Source organism: Rhodamnia argentea, chromosome 8 (assembly GCF_020921035.1).
Source record: "Rhodamnia argentea isolate NSW1041297 chromosome 8, ASM2092103v1, whole genome shotgun sequence".
In the NCBI taxonomy this organism is placed as follows: domain Eukaryota; kingdom Viridiplantae; phylum Streptophyta; class Magnoliopsida; order Myrtales; family Myrtaceae; genus Rhodamnia; species Rhodamnia argentea.
The window spans coordinates 22,825,805-22,843,878 of NC_063157.1; the positions used below are offsets into that span (position 1 = coordinate 22,825,805).

Consider the following 18,074-nt stretch of genomic DNA (forward strand, 5'->3'; position numbering starts at 1 on the left):
GTTCAGGAAATATAAATATAAAAATCTATTGGGAACATAATGATTAACATCCACGCCCTAAGTCGACTAATCACCACCTTGCGCTCTTCCAAAAGCTTACCTTCCAAAGGGCTAAAATATCAAGCTAATCTAAGAGAACAAAGTGACATATAAACGCCAAAATAAGTTGAAACCTTTATATCATTTCAATTTCCCTTCACCTTTCATCTTCTTTGGCGATCAGAATTGCAAGGCCGCTACTAAAGTCGCACGTCTAGCCTACTATACGATCATTTCCATAGGTTACAGATATTGTCTCTCTATTTCAGCCCCTCTACTTAGCTTTTAGTACAAAATTCTTTGAGCCACACCAATAGAAGGATAACTAAGGCTTCTAAAAGTTTCTATGGTCCTCTCTCTCTCTCTCTCTCTCTCTAAAAGTTTCTATGGTCCTCTCTCTCTCTCTCCTAATACTATATTACAACCTCCTCGTGGGTTTCCTGAGCAATCAATGTAACTTTAGTTAATTAAAACAATTTCTCACGACTTTATGTTTAAATCAATGTGATGCAGCTTCCACGAGTCAGATCTTGCTTTTCAAAATTCAGTAGCCAGGCTTTTTCATACCTCTCTGGGGGAGAACTATCTCAAGTGAAAAAGTTGTGCTTCCTTTGCTGATGAATCATTCAAAAAAGGTGCTCACTTAAAGTAGGTGTCGACATAAGCAAAATGAAAAGACATTACATGTAATGGTCGCACGCGTATGGCTGCGTTGCTTGAATTATATCTCATCTTTTTGGCTGATGAGTGGAAGATTAGTTCAAAGGCAAAGATATTGGTGGTGATTTAGATGATAGTTTATCGCGATAATGGCCGGTTTAGCTCATCCCTTTGGCTTGAATCGACCAATCGTGTTGGTTACATACTTGTGATTCAAATTTTAAATCTGATTTTACTACTTCTTTTTCCTGTGTGGGCTGTGTTTTTCCATGCATAAAAAAAAGTGCATAAGGTCAACAGAACTACGACGGAGTTTTTCATGATTTTTTTGCACCGAAAGCTACATATAGTCGAATTTATACAATCGCATTTGGTATGTATATGATAACAAAGATAGGGAATTTGATCAAGATATGGTAGATATGAGGAACGCCCTAATGCGTAAGTGAAGACAAGACCAACCCCCGAAAGCTTTGTATTTTAAATAGAGTAAGGATATAAAATTTGGCAAGAGTGAGTGCGAAAGTCACACTTGAGTCTGAGATTAGAATATTGGATTCAGGTTAGGAAGTACATAGAATATGCACGACCCACCTTATAATTGAGCCATTATTACCACCTAAAAGTTGCCCTAATTCTTAATAATATCATTTTCAATCTTTTAATCTCTCTCTCTCTCTATCTCTGTCTGGCATGCAAAAACTCATGCATAAGGCAGAAGAGAGAGCACTCTAGGTCATGAATGTAAGAATTGCTTATTCGCATGCATTTTGTCTAGCAAAATGTATCATCTGAAATCGACTCCTCCTCCTTTATGAAAGAGAATTGAGCCTTCAGAGATTTATAGCACGCAACAGCAAGAAAAAAAGAAATATCGGAATAGTGTCTCATAGTACCGATCGAGATAAATATCTCTGTTCATTCCCGCAGAGTTATTTTGCTTCATACTTGTTATTTCGGGACAGTTCATAGTTCTTGCCGTTGTAAGGAAACCGCTACTGGCATCATTCGATTCTAGACCGATGAAATGTTATAGACGATCCTTCTGGGAACTTTGATATTATTCCTTTGTTTGTGGGCTATGCATGCTTCATCTCTTTCACTGGCTATCGTTTTCTGTGTTTTATCATTTGCAGAACACAGAATCGTGTTTCCATTACCTTTGCTGATTTTTTTTTTATCTTGGCTAAACCTTTGAAACAGTCAGTTACATTCGCATCTCATGAACTCCACGACATCCTCGACATACCCTTGAATTTGAAAGAAAAGTAATATTAAGTTACAATGCATTAATGATTGGAAGTGTGGCACAGTGATAGTAGCAAACTATAAGCTTAAAACTCCAAATGTCATGTCGGTATATGGTGACATCCGATAGTGGAACTCGGTGAATTATTGTGACTTCGATCGCTTTCCCCCATCTGTGGACCTAATGCAGCTAGAAAATGATATCAGTTGGGCAGGATTGTGAGTGAAAGTGTAGTCAATCACAGAAATTCCATATACACCAGAATCGAGCGAACCCATTTAGATCATGTCGACTTATTTAAACCATAAACTAAGACTCCTTTTGTTCATGGAGTTCCGACCATGATCAGTGGGGATCGTACACAATAATCTCGATGTTACATAGGTGACTTGTTCACTAGGAACTTGGCCGACATTTCACAGAAACTTTCTTGATTGCTAGTGTTGTTTGACATCTTTCTCTTTTGCCATTAAGAAACGTTTTGAGGCGGAAAACAATAAAGATTGTAGCCTTTAATCACCACTTCTTGTCTCCAAAGTGCGATTATCGTCCACATCGGTTAGATTATGCGAATCAAAAGGGACAAATCTGAGGCCTTGGATGGAGATTATGATAATGTTGGATATGAAACGATGCTGCTGAACATGCAGAAGTACGACAAGGCAAACCGAAGATGGGATAGGTTAGAAAATTTGGGAAAGGACGTTGAGTGGGAATGTCACAAAAGGCACTAGAAAAAAACTAGGGTTTTAGAGTGTGTGCGCACGCCCTAATAATTGAACAATTATTACCTTAAAAAGTTGCCATGAGAACCCTAATAATGGTTGGCGGTGGTCGTCGCCCTCCTTGACCTTTAGACGCCTACAAGCATAGTTTCAATTCGAGGATTTTAAGGATATCATTTTCACCATTAGTTGTAAGAATTCAAGGTTCTTGAAGCTTGTTTATTTGTATTAGAGTAGTATAGTTTGTCTAACTTAGGTTTTGCATTCATCCAAAGAGTTAAATTGAAGAGTAGACAAGGACACGATATCAATATCAGATTAGCTTTGCTAAGGTGATGGCGAATCGGAGAAAGTGAATTGGTAGTGGTTGACATGGAGATAGATGTCGAATCATCATGGTTGTGGGGGAAACTGAGGTTGTGGTAGCGGTCTCAGTGGCTGGTGAAGATGGAGGGGATGTGGATGAGCAACGGAGGGAAAGTATCAAAAAATACCTAAACTTAGTGTATATTTGTGCCAATTCAATCTATTCGATCAATTTTGATCAGAAATTGCTAATACAATGCCGGTCATCCTACGTAACAAAACCGGCGAGAGTTCCTAGCCAAAATGGAGGGAGAAAAATAAAAAAAGAAAAAGAAAAAACAAAGAATTACAAAAAAAAAAATCTTATTAAAAAATGGTAACATCGGTACTGGTCATGTCACGTAAGATGGACAGCATAAACGTTAGTAATTTCTAGCCAAAATTAGCCGGATGGATTGAATTAGCACAAATACAAAATGATTAGAACTAACTTAGTCTAATTAAAAGATTTGGGATTGAATTGGTGCCATTGTAATAATCTTATATCTTTCTTGGTACTTTCACCAGCAACAGAAGACATGGTGCGGTGACAGTGGTCTGGTGGAGGCGCCTATTGTGGAGGCGGCACATAAAACATTTGGAGCGGTGGTGGTTGGGAAAGGTGTTATGCGTTCGGGCGCAGTGACATGCTAACGTGAACGATGATCAAAGTGATAACCATGCGTCAAGTCTTTGTTCTTTTAACTCGTGGTGGAACCAAAGTATTTCGGATCACGATTGAACGCCAAAATCAGTAGCTTCATACATGATAAGACCAATATAACCAAAACTACCCGGTCGACGCACCAAGTTTTCAAAAACACACTAAATATGGCCACTTCTTGCCTTTCTTAGGACTCTCCTTCATGTCTTAAAAAGTATGTTTGAGTGCCAATCGAATGGCTTCGTTGATGCCGTTGCAAGTACAGTACTCAATTCCAAAGTGGTCCAAAGGGAATATTGAGTTTCAAGGAAAGAGGAAGATTCGTTTGGGCGGATGGAGGTGCCTATTTCCAGATTGTGTGAAGGTTGGTCGTGCAGGGACCACCACCGTCTCGACCGGGTTAGACATGATATTGATATTGTAATTTGATTTGGTGAGCAAACATGAAATGCAGCTTCCAAATGATGACAAAACAAGGCACAGTTCTAAGTAAATCTCTTCCTTTACCTAACTCGAGTGTCTACAACTAGGTCCCGGCAAACGTCTCAGAAAGCATGTCCACATGATTTTACTGATGTGAAGCTCGACCATAGTAGTAAGATTGATATTCTCGCTTGGTGCAAACTTCGAGTATCGCAAGGCACTTGTATTACAAGCAGTTCTCTGTTGGAAGACGCGTTAAATCTAAAGAGTCTCCATCGGCAGATGACGGATACAAAAAGCTAATCTCATCAAAATGTTGCCTCTATGATTATTTTTAATCTTACCGTAAGTTTCCATGCTGAAATAATGCAGACACTGATACAGGAGCTTGATACGACAGACAATGACCAGGCTTGTGGCCATAAAAGGGGCATCACAAGAGACGCACTCATCAAACAAAGCACCACAGGAACTCCGTCTCCTGTCCTACCAATAGTTTTAGACCTGATACAATCTGACGGAAAACAGGAATGCATGAACTCATAGAGAGAAGATACGCGCTCTTATGTTAGCCCCTCGTGCCCACTACAATTGGCAAGTCCACAAACCTGACTGTTAGCCTCAGTTCGAGATATACATTCGCCTGATAGAAAATCCAACTCCAAGAAATCAAGGAATGTCACCGCATTACAGACTCTTTAACAAAAGATCGTCCACCTGAGCTGCAAGAGCACAGAAATTTGCAATGTCACAACTTGCTTCGAATAGGACGACATATAGTTAGATTGGGTCAATGAGCCCTCTTCTCATGTACCTATTAAGGTGAATGAAACAGAAACGTCACACTACTTACGTGTATTCAAGGTGAATATTCATGAACCGACGATTTTCTCTGCTTTGGGTCAATGTTAAAGAACCATCAATGAGTTGGTCTTGCTCAAGGTCTATTGGGTCGTAGAAGAATACCATAGTCTGCAAAACTCGCATCAAACAAATGTTAAAAGTGTCTATAGAGCATCCATCCTGAAAGCACATTGTGTGGGACATTCCTAAAGTTTTCATCAAAATTCCATGCAATAAACTCATTGAGCAAAATTAGGAGAAAAACATCGCCCCCACCAGATCAGGTAACCTTTGGTAATGACCAATTGTTATCTCATTCTAATGAAGTCTATCATATGACATCTTTTTGGAAGTTGCGATTACTCGGTCTGTAGTAAACAACAAAGAAGGAAGCTTTAAGCAAGTTCTGGAGCTTGGATAAATGGATGGTTCTCTTATCCCAATAGGGCTAAATCAAAGTTCAAGTCCTTATGTCTTACTGTGTCAATGGACAAGCTAGCGAGAATATTTAGGATAACATTTATCGATGTAACCCTTTTTTCTCTAATGAGACACCAAAAGATGCCACCCCATCCTGCCCAGAAAATATTTTAAAAAAAAAGAAACAAAGCTCACAATACAGAATCCACAAGGTCAATCCAATCATTAACATCCAAAAGTAATAATTACTGTTAAACAAGTTTTCCTAAAAGTTCACGCTATAAAGAAAGGGAACCCCTAATGTATCTCTAGAGACAAGTATACTAGTTCCACATATGTCCTCCATGTAAACCATATGTACATGCAAAGAGAATTTATAGAGAAGTAACAGAAAAACAATAATGCGAAAAAGAATCAATCACATTAAAAACCCACTAACTGAGAAAAGGATAAACCTACAAATACCTGCTGCCAATGTGTTGGCGGGTCCTCTGGTGCAGTAGAAAGCACTAATGCTTCACTCGGATTAGCTCGTTTTTTCCTCTGACTGACATCTGCGGACTGATTGTTTGAGGACTCTATAAATGACGATGAGACGTGATTATTGGCGGGAGATATTGCAGGCCCATTAAATTCAACATCAAACCAAAATGCGAACCCATGCAATGGAGCTGATGACCAAGGACAAATAGAAATTCTCAGTTAGAATATTACAGATGATATCACAAGATGAAGCTAAGTAGCCAAAAGCGATATTAGGATTAGATTGCGCGCAAGCGCACTACCCACACTCGCGCCGCACACACACAGAGTACTTGCTAAGTCTAGACAACTAGAACAAGATAGTAATTGCTGTAATTTCAGACAAAAACCATAACATGCTCAATGTACGTTTCAGCACAGAAATGAAAGAAGACCTAGACATTTTAAAATTTTCCTGAAGGAAATCTGACTCTGAGAATTCTCAGTTTAGGTCACAAGAAAGGCAAGAAAGCGCATATATAAAACATCAAGTAATATATAACAATTGGGCGGGGGGAAAGAGAGGAGGCATACCTCGCATCATCGACTTGAACTTATATCTTGTCGTGACTGACTCTAGTTCACCAAGTGTAACAGTGTAGCAGTCCACGTGCTTTACCTGCAATATCAAAACTAGCTAGCTAGTATCTTCTAAAAAGAGGACATGTCAAAAGCTCGGTACACACCAGCTGTGCTACACAATAGTGTAGCAGATAAATGTGGGTCATCAGAGTACCTTCAATCCTTTAGAGAATGCAAATTTACCTTTTGACAATATACCATTCTAAGAAATCTGAGACTAGTAACAACGGACGCAGCCTAGCAGTAAAATCAGAGTAGATTCCCTATTTTGCATACGATTTTCTCCGTTAAGTAGTCAACAAATCAGCGGGCATCATTCATCAGAACAAAAGGCCAGATGATGTCAGTTTATCATTCATCAGAACAAAAGGCCAGATGATGTCAGTTTAATTAGGCTATGTCTTACTTCACTATAGGCCTACGTCCCAATTTCATTACCTATGCTCTCCAATCCAACATAACGGTCTACTGATACAAACCAAACATCATCAAGAACCCCTAAAAGGAAGGTGAAGAAGTGGCAAATCTACAAAAGAAAAGCCTACAGAAAAGGAAAAAAAAAAAAAGAACATGTGTGCTACCAATAGCATTGATGCAATTCCCGGCTGCAAGATAAATTTAAGGATAAGCTGAACTCTTTTAATACTACATGTTGACTTGATAACGAGAAAACCTAAATCCGAACCAATTAGAATTGTAATCCGAATGACAAAGCTAAATATAAATGTGTTCGCAATCTAGAGTAAGTATATTCTAGCACACTTTTGTCCATATTGAAACATTAAAAAAATCTCAAATGCACGAACATGATATGCAACTCAGAGAAGAAGTCATTCTCATCGGATAGATGTGCTATCAGAAGCGTTCAACTTATAAGTAAAATTGAAGGAAGAAAAATTATGCATAAAACATCCAATTATACCCGAAGTGTAACAATCTGAAAAGGATCTTGCTTGCTTGGACACAGAGAAATTAAGAACCACGGACAAAATTTTACTTAACCATATCAACTCTCAGTAAAAAGTTACAATGCTTTCTTTAATCATGGGTGGAAAGTCCATGGGATACTGGATTAATGTTTGAAAGAGAGAGAGAATGCGGGTGAGTAACAGCAAGCAAGCCATTAGTTAAGGAGATTAAGAGTGTGACTGGAATGTACGAATACTGAAATAACAGCAAACTTCTAGATGCAACTCAGTTTAATTCTTTTTTAGTACAGGAATTAAACAAATCTCATGGTGATGATGCAAAAGCTAAAAGTGAGAGCTACAGGGGACAGGCAGCAGGTTCTCCTGTAATACAACAGAAAGAAGCGTGTAACATTTAATTAGCTCCGGAGTCTTACCACATGTGGCCATGTCAAAACATTTTCACCAGATATTGTCTCTATACAAGGCTCTTCAAAGGCACATTGTTTTGCTAAAGGCAACATAGCAGACACTGCAACCACAACAAGAGAACTATCATGGTTGAATTCTGGACCAGCAGTAAATATCATTATTTGCAACTATTAAAACAAAGTCATTGGTATTAATATTCAAACCATATAAAGCACAATATAAAAAGCTATGGTCATGCAATTAGCCTGGAATAAGCTCAGTTGTAGATGAAGTTGGACTAACAGCAGCTCACAAATGCAATTAACCCAACCAGAACACTGACCCCATTCACCTTGCATTAATTTCAACTGTGAATGCTGAATAACTAACTAACATAGACAAATAGAAGGATAAGAATTACGATTTGGCATAACCATTCAGAGTAAAGACAGGTGCAGTTCACGACAAGTGCAAGTTGTGCAATGACATCTTACAATAGAACCATTTGCAATTGCAACATGGACACTTTCACCTAATACCCAAATTCCCAAATTTGCATAAGAAACTAAGAAAAGATCTAATAAAAAACCCTAAACAATAATGACAAATTGCCCCTCCCCCCCACCCCCAATCTTTTTTCAATCTTTTTTACCATCCTCCTTTATAATTAAGGTCCAACAAAGAAGTACCAATTTTTGAACTCATTGAAATCAGAAAGCTGTATAATCCACATCAATAGTACTCACTATCAATCCCGTACACATTGCGCCAGAAATCAATGCTGTCACTATACCGGTCGCTATGTGTGACAGGGGCCATATACAACTGCAGTGACATAAACCAAAAATCAGCATCAATAGGACATACACTTCTATATCGAGTAAAGCAGAGGCATTTTCAACTGATCACTTCAGTATATGTTCAGGAGGAATATGGAGGGAGCAAAGGCTTAAACTCTCTTCAATAAGTAAAAGAACCCAATTTTTCAGAGTAAGAAACACCAACATGCACCAACCCACACAACAGGACCAAATAAAGAAGGCCTGAGATGCCATGAGCTTATAAAGACTAATTGAATTGTCAACTGAATGAGAATCTAGAGATACTCCGTATAGGACAAGAGTGGGATATTCAGATGTGTTTTAGCTCAGAGCTTCATTAACTTAGGACAATCAAAAGTGGCATGGGTGACAGCTTGGGCCTGGCAAGAGATCAAAGTAGAAATAGAAGCCAATGACCATCAAAAGTTTCCCCTTCGATGTTCAGTTATGCTGGCCAAGAGAAGCAAGACCATACCTAATTGACATCATCGAACCATAGCTATTTAAATGAGCTTCATTTTTGTTTTGGAACTCCTTTTTCTACACAGGGTTAACAGGCAAGATACAGCTAAATGGAACTTAACATATAAATATTGTAAGAAGGCCTCTGCAGGAGGCGCGCGTGCGCAAGAGAGAGAGAGAGAGAATTACCGTCGCATTTGAAGGAAGGATCAAGCCTCCAGGTTTCAGCCAGCGATCTCTTGCAGTTATGACGCTGCCCAACATACTCTGCGATGACATCCTCAAAGAAGTAAGATAGCAAATGAAACGATTGCCTTAACATAGAGAACATTACTTATAGCATAAATTCATGCCTAAGATAAATGTAAAGGTTATATGATTGATAAGATCTAGCGACAAAATTTCCACCATGTACTAGTTCAATATTACAAGGAAAAAGCCACACCTCATAAAGAAGCATGTATCCCATCCACTCCGAGATTATCACATCAACCTCCTCATCAATTTCAACATCCTGCAGATATCACAATCAGCGCAACAAACTTTCACAAAGTTTCATAGAAGTTAAACTTTATTGTCAGGCATATCAAATGTGAGGACAGTAATTTGGTGCCAACAAGTATTGACAAACTCAATAATATGCCAATCCCCAGAGTTTTTGCTTTTATTTCTGCAAGTACACTGTCCACATCCAAAAGCAAGTTAAATATTAATCTCAAGCTGTTTTGACATGACTAAATTGTTTAATTTTCTTGATTCACCAATGCAGCAACTATGGCCAGCAAAATTCCACCTCCCCTAACCTGACTCTTCCATTTAAAGCTATCTTCTAACTATTTCCCTTCTCTTTTTTGAAGTGAAAAGATTGAAATGGGGCACCAGCATAGCTATTCCATACTCTACCACAGAATGTTCGGATTGTGGGTCTGCCGAGTCCGACATTGCATTGTCCCCACCAGACCACGGCACATCAGAGCCGCATAACCTCCAGAGAGGTCTTCCTATTATGGGCCGGGCCGTCACCATGACCCCACTGAAGTGCCAACTAGACATAAGCCCCCTTCAACATGAGTGGGCTGAAAATTCAATTCCTGGACTCTCAGGATTTAAATCTATGACCACCTAATGTTTTAGTCCAACGAGATCGACCGACTAACTGGAGCAAACTTTAAGTAATAGAGAATGTAAGACTGAAACAAAAATTCCACTCCATCATGAGATAGCACACTTCGGTACAGTCTATTTTCATATGTCCACGCCAATGCTCCATAAAGGTAAAAAGTTGCCAATATATCAAATGCCAAGTTGGAGGAAATAAGATAGACAAGCCCAGCAAAAAGAAAATACTCAAGAATTGCCTCATCTGATGAAGTTTACCTCAACTCGTCCATGTAATACTATGACTGTGTCAGACAAATTATTTGCTTTTACGACTTCATTGGCCTGCATAATAGAAAAACATGAAAGCAATCTAGATCACCACAATTCAGTTATCAGTTGATGATTCATTTATTACATCCAATAATGCTTGCTGTTTGCTATAAAATGTCTATGAGAAGATATGAGAAAATTTATCATCCCATCTCAAAGACTCCCACTGAAACAGCCTCTTTTTGTAGAACCAACTTAGGAGGACCTAGCTACCGATAAGCTAAAACGAAAGAGTAATTTATGCAAGAATCTGTTTGTTCCAAGGAAACTATTTTCTGGTGGAACAGAACTTCCCCAGGACCTTTCAAACTTTTTGATATACATAACAAAATTATCTTAGAATAAATTGAGAGAGTAAATCAAAGAGGGAAGAAGGACCTACAGACTTTTTTTAAACACAAGAATTTTACACAGTGAATGATTGTAAATAACACCAAAAAGACAAGAAAACTACAGGGAATAGGAAACTGGGCAAAACTGTGCTAGAGTACCTGCACCGCAATGTCACTTGCATCCACTGCATAAACCTGTTATAGAAGAAACATAGCGAATGATTATGACCATCATACAGCATCATGAGGTCAATCCTCATAGTTGTGAAGTACCCAAAAGAAAAGTTGAAAGAGGAAACAAAACAACAAAGGAAAAATGGAAACTTTTAAATGATAAATTGGTATATGCTCGCCTTAAGCTATGTTAAACGGACACGACACGACACGCCACGCCGACACGTGAATTCTAAAAAAAATAGAGAATTTCGACACGTTGTATATTATATAATATATTCTTATATATATAAAATAAATTATTATTTTTAAGATTTGAATAATAATAATAATATCATTATAAAGAACAGAAATAAAAATTTCTGACCTCTCCCTGCTCTAACTTTTTTTCCTCCTCTCAAAACTCTTTCTTTTCCCTCTTCTTATCTTGACTTAGTCAACTCTTACCTCCCCCAAAATCTGCTCTCTTGTGCATGTGTGTGGGCAGAAATGGCGTGTGCAGGTGAGTGACAGGTAGGCGGTGAGTGGACGTGTGAGAAAGAGTGGATGTGTGTACATCCCCCAACTTTTTTTCCTTTCCCCCATTCTCTCTCCTCTTTTCTCCATTCCCAGAACCTTCTCTCTCATGGAAGTCTCGCCATGTCTACTGCAACCCCCTTTTCTATCTCATCCCCATAACACCCACTCCCACCAATCTCTCTCTCTCTCTCCCTCATGACTCAACATCATCGGCAACAGCAACATGCGATCTCCGCCTCTGCCGCACCACCGCTGCCCTCGCAACAATGACGCCGTGCCGTCGCACCACCACCACCGGCTGTACCAGTCGACAATGTCCGTGCAGAAGCTACGCCAGTTCAACTGGCTGATCCTGGTGTTGTGGCTCACCGCCTTCTACTTCATCCCATTAACACCCACTCCCACTTTCTTCTTACCTCTTGTGTCTCTGTAATCTCTCTCTTTCTTTGACTCACCTTACCCCCAAACACGCGAATCCCTCCCGTGTCCGTTCGGTTGACCGAGTGTTGAATTTCAGATACGCGTTGACCGCGTGTCGGACACGTGTTGCGGCTCGCCGCCTTCTACTTCATCCCATTAACACCCACTCCCACTTTCTTCTTACCTCTCGTGTATCCGTAATCTCTCTCTCTCTTTGACTCACCTTACCCCCGAACATGCGAGTCCCTCCTGTGTCTGTTCGGTTGACCGAGTGTTGAATTTCGGACACGCATTGACCGCGTGTCCGAGTATGTCCGACACATGTTGCGGCTCGCCACCTTCTACTTCATCCCATTAACAGCCACTCCCACTTTCTTCTTACCTCTCATGTATCGGTAATCTCTCTCTCGTTGACTCACCTTACCCCCAAACACGCGAGTCCCTCCCGTGTCCATTCGGCTGACCGAGTGTTGAATTTCGAACACGCGTTGACCGTGTGTCCGAGCGTGTCCGACACGTGTTGCGGCTCGCCACCTTCTACTTCATCCCATTAACACCCACTCCCACTTTCTTCTTGCCTCTCGTGTCTCTGTAATCTCTCTCTCTCCTTGACTCACCTTACCCTCGGACACACGAGTCCCTCCCGTGTCCGTTCGGTTGACCGAGTGTTGAATTTCGGACATGCGTTGACCGCGTGTCCAAGCATGTCCGGACTTGTCCAACACGCGAAATTTTTCCTAGGAGGCGTGTCCGTGTAACATAGGCCTTAAGGGCCATGACAGACTACATAATGTAGAAAGATATAAGTAAGAGCCATGTGGACAGAGTTAGGGGCTCATTTGCTGACTAGCGATCCTAGAAGTGACATGGAAAGTCGGCATCTTAGGATTAGAAATTAGAAAGGATGAGTTGATGACTTCAAAGTCAGAAATTCTTTAAGTTTAACCGTGATATGAATATGGTCACTAAACCTGACCTTCCCTCCCTAGAGAGTCGCACATTATAATTTAACAAGTCATGGCAAAGTAATCCTGTTCACAAAACTTGATAGATGTTACCGCAGATTGACTAGACAATGCTTTTAGTAATTTGGCAATAATTTCCTTCCACTTTAATGCTCGTCGTGGAGCTTCTATATTTATCTCTGGCATTATCAGACTCTCTGAAACGAAATAGTCTGTCTATCATTTAAGGATTGCATAAGTTTACAACGTGAATCCCAAATTCAAAGAGATGCTTCGACTAAAGTAACTATGCATTTTCCGGCAACAGATAAAAATCTTGGAATAGGAAAGTTTCAACAATGTCATACAGCAACCTTACCAAAAAAAAAAAAAAACAATGTCATACAGCATTACAAGGTCGAATTATCAGGTTTCCCAAAAAACATTTGGACAAAAACAGTAACTTGTAATCAGTCAATCTCCAATACTTATTTGAATATCCTCCCACAAAAGTAGTAACCGGTATGGCCACCATGCAATCCCCAGCATCATGCTACATATTCACCATTCCAACACTTGTCTAAACCAGCTCAGCATCCATACAAAATCTATCATCACTCAAAATCTTCTACGTGGCAAAATATTTTCAATGAACTTCAGAAACATACAGTAAACACAAGAACTCAACTTCGGCTATGAATAAAGAAGGCAACTGCATCCGAAGACTTCAAACAATTCTTCTGATCTTGGTAATAGCAGAAGTTTTCCATTCTTTTAGAAAAGTAAGATGCCAATATATTTAAAAAAAAAGAGCAATAGGTGCCCCCTAATTACACAGCAGCAATTGCATCTCACGAGATCAATCATCTATCAAAATCAAAACAAACTCCAAACTAGTAATGGCTTTTCCAGTAAAAACTTTCAGTAACAAGGAAAAAACGAACATTAACAATTAAGAAGCATAAGCAAAATGTTACCCATTTAAGAACAAATATACGCAAAAAGTTTACCCGTTTGGCACCAGCCTGGGCACAAAAAATAGAGAGAATGCCGGTCCCACAACCAACATCAACAACAACCTGCAAATGCAACTATGATCAAAGGAGTGACAACACAGGTAAAATTTGGAACAGTGTCTCCAAAAAATGAAAACGCATTTCAGGCTCGAGCAGATGATCATTCAAAAATGTATACTCTAAGATTGAAATTTAATTTTATCATCTTGAAAACAGGATGTGACCGAGAAATATCATATTGTTGTTATACACCAAATCACTGTAGCCCAGGATACACGCAGTTATGACAACCAAGAAATGTATAAAATAAACCGAGGTTGCATGCCTACGAGATAATCGATCTATCCCAGTCATTTATGACTCTACTGACCGATCAAGACACTTAAAAAAAAATTTAAATCATAACAAGCGTTCAAAATTTCTAGAATGATGGACAAAATTACCAACCACAGCAGGACAAAATTACCACCCACAGCAGGTACAGGAAAGTTGGTAGAGTATTCAGCCTTCTCTGACACACAAAGGCCTTAATGCTCTGTTTGGGAAATGAAGGAAAATAGGATGAATGAAAAGTTTGGGCAAAAAGTGGGGAAGCTTTTGAACCTTTTGTGAGAAGGAATGGAGGGAAAATCATAATCTTATATATGCTGGCCTAAATTTTCTTTCCCTCACTCTCCCCGACATAATTCAGGTAAAAAGACCATCTTTTATTGTTTCTGCAAAAATTGGCTTAGCTCATTTACAGACTTGCAGCTAAAACATTCTCTTCCTGAAGGTTCCAATGACAATGACATGTGATAAGACCTATGAAGTCGCGACTTTCTTTCTCATTACTTTTACTTCACCTTCGTTACACTTACCAAATACAGGAACAAAAATGGGTCTTGGGAATAATCATAAAAGCAGTAAGTGGTCGTCTCAATCCATTCGTCAATACTGGGACAAAGGACACAAGCACCTGTTGGATTTGTTAACTATGCAATTGGAAATTTAAGTGAAAATGTTTACAAAACTACTTATCCCATTTGCCATATGATTGAATTTAAATGACAAAGACCACAATTGAACTTCACTTCAGTATCTATCCTTAGAATCTTAAATTAGTGAAGGATGCTAAAATTACATTTTAAGCTTCAAGATGAGTATCAATCTTTATCTTTCGAACCTAAAAAATAGCCGCACGCCCACGTAACTCTAATAGTATCAGAGCCCATTTTACCTGAATCATAGGTGATCAGTTCGCAGGTGAGTCACTTCTAAAGCCAGAACACCCGAGAACCGAACAAGACCGGTCTGTCGTGATAGTTTATTATAAATGATTTTCACTTTACTACCAAATGACGGTCTTAGCTTAGTGGTTGGGAGAGTATATTCACTCCAATGCTCCTCCCTAATCTGAACAGTAGTTGTGCATCCATCTTCATTTTCTTAGATTGAATTAAAACGTCATTATTGATTTCTTTCTACAATAATTTGCACAGTCCAAATTATTTCTTCCATCTTGCAAGTGTATGAATGCTCTTAAAATCACGTTCTAGTTTAGCAAAGAACACATGTAAGTCATTCTTCATCTTGTAGAACCTAAACATAACACTGTCACATCTCTTGTTACCCCTTCCATACTTCCTGCTGCATATATTGATTACACTATTGCTCTTCCTAATATCAACAAGCATCCTTATTCGCCCACTAAAATGGTAGGAAGAATTCCTTAGCAACCCAAAACAGCATCGATTTCATCAAACTCAAAGTGCACAAAGCAAGTTTAAACATCTAAAAAGGCGAGAATATAAGCACTAGGATATACTACGTGCGGTTAATGCAACCTATATTCTTGGAATATAATTATAGCTAAGCTAAGAGTGAACATCGAAATTACTTTGCCAGCAATAGAACTCTGATGCCGCATTATTGCGGCCCTATAAGTATCTGTTCGGACACGATCCTGTAAAAGAGAAACTCCATTACTAACTGGAACAAACTTTCTTCAATATTAGACCCTTACAGACAGCTCCATAAATCACAATCAATCAAACTTCCCACACAGGCAGATAATAACTTTCGCCCCTCCTAGCATTCTGCTTAACATCAACCCAAAAAGAGATGAATAAATGGACTTCATAAGCATTTTATCAGGATCATCACAACTGCCAGCAAAAGCTTTAACATGAAGAGTACACAGAATTATAGCAAGAACTTCAATATTGGCATCACTGCTCTAGTAACCCGTATATGAATAACATGGATCTTGGAAAAATATTCTTTGAATGAAACCGAGTAAAAATTCCACGATAAAGGCATGTAGAAAAGAAGGTCCTAAAACAGAAAAGGGAAAAAACCACAAAAACCACAAAAAAAAAAAAGGAGAGAGAGGATTTTCACGTGAAGAGTGATAGCTCCCATCTCCTAAAGTTTCTTCTACTCCTTTAAAGTTGCACTAGATACACAAGGTGAAGCTATTCAAAATAACCTTTTAGATTCGAACTCTCACCTCTATTTCATTTGCAGCGCATCATCATTTTGGCACACATAACGAAAAAATGAAACAGCTCTTGGTAGAATAATTTAATCCATGAAGCAATTTTTTCTCTGGGAAAGTCATCCAAAGAAACAGGGAATATTATAAGAGATAATGCTTGAAAGAACACACAATTACGAACTACTTAAATTTAGTCCCACTCCAGTAGAATCTTACAACTGTGTCGATCAACTTTACAGTTCTTGGTGTTCAAAGGTGCTTCTGCTTCTTTATAGCAAAGGCTCCAATTTGCCATTTAATTTTCACACCAAAAGAATTCTGAAACCCCATCGCCATTTATCAATCCTTTGACAATTATAATATGTATAGCATAGAAAAATCCATTTTAAGTTATACAAAAAGATATCTGCTTGCCTACCTCCCCGCATAACAAATCATACAGAAGCACAAGTAGGCTTAAACACATCCCACAAGTCCATACAGGGGAACCAGAGTTCTGTTTTCAGTTATCTTGCATTCATGTAGACTGCCGGCTCGTTGATCTTTCTCCAGTCTCTACTGGTAAAAAACCTAGTCCTATAAGCATAACGGGTCATAGAAGAGCACCCCCCTTGGTAGACACTCCAAATTTCGGAAAAACCAGTTTGCTGTGCAGAAGCTGTAATCTTTTAGAGCAAATATCCAACCTTGCTTTCCTACAGAGGATCATTGAAGACCTGTGTATTCCCTAAACTCAAACCACATGAGCTCGTATTCAAGCAATCACTCCTCCGATTGACCAGGTGAACCTTGTTTGTACCTCTACCATCTCCATACCCTCCCTATTCATAGCAGGTTGGTTATTCCATCCCACCACAGAAAATCTCCTTGAAGCTTCTCAGTTCTCTATGCTAACGCATGAAGTAGGGGAAACAGTGACGAAATGAAAGCGATCGGAAAAATTCGATTGGTACTCTACATAAAGCTCATTTCGACAACTTCCAGTTGATCAAAAATTCCGGGACGGCACAACCAAAAGGCACATTCATCAAAAGTGTACAAGCTCAAAGATCGCCACAATTCATCAAGTACGCGAGCATCCGCAAAATCACACGCCCGCATAATCGCGCATGCCGAAACGCCAAAAAACCGTACCTTGATCATCTCTTCATGAATGCCGAGGTGGGCGTACGAGTGAAAGTACGCCATATCGAAGTCCGTACAGGGAGGAGGCTTCTGCTCCTCCCGCCGCTCGGCATCGGCAACCCTAGAGGCACCGAAAGCAGGAGCATCGGACGGGTCGTGCGACCTGCCCCGACGTCCTCTCCGCCGTCCGCGGCCCCTGTGAGGCGACCGGGGGCTGTTGTGCTCCGGAAATGCGCCGCCTTCTTGGTGGTGGTAGTAGCCGTTACTGCAGCCGGAATCGGAAAACATTTCTCTCTTCTCGTCGTCGTTTTTACTCCCGACGGTGGGGCTTTTTAACGGACTAAAACAGTGGGACTGTGTAGGGTTTTCTTTTCTCCTCTTTTTTTTTTCTCGGAATTTTCTTTTTTTCTCAGTTTTTGGGATTATGTATATGTGGAATTTGAATGAAAGCTATTTATTAATCGGATTAAGCAGATCGGCACGAGTTTAGTATAAGCTTAAACTCGCTAAAATAGCGCCCAAGCGGATCGGGTTTTTATGCCCTGTTATATGCCAAAGCT

At 39.5% G+C, this 18,074-nt stretch overlaps 1 protein-coding gene across 2 annotated transcripts; it reads right to left on the reverse strand.

Annotated features, from left to right (window-relative positions):
- Positions 1–4,410: 4,410 nt before the first annotated feature.
- Positions 4,411–17,910, reverse strand: LOC115735562 (probable protein arginine N-methyltransferase 6). 2 transcript variants are annotated; one of them, XM_030666863.2, is made up of 13 exons: positions 17,524–17,910; positions 15,790–15,855; positions 13,905–13,973; positions 10,997–11,032; positions 10,452–10,517; positions 9,520–9,588; positions 9,264–9,341; positions 8,538–8,616; positions 7,818–7,912; positions 6,425–6,509; positions 5,834–5,946; positions 4,959–5,077; positions 4,411–4,827 (listed from the first exon to the last, which is right to left on the reverse strand). In XM_030666863.2, exons 1-13 carry the CDS (start codon positions 17,800–17,802, stop codon positions 4,785–4,787), a joined length of 1,197 nt encoding a protein of 398 aa, XP_030522723.1. In that variant the 5' UTR covers positions 17,803–17,910; the 3' UTR covers positions 4,411–4,784. The 2 variants fall into 2 exon arrangements, with proteins under 2 accessions (XP_030522723.1, XP_030522722.1); XM_030666862.2 differs by having other exon boundaries at positions 5,834–6,039; positions 17,524–17,909.
- Positions 17,911–18,074: the final 164 nt, after the last annotated feature.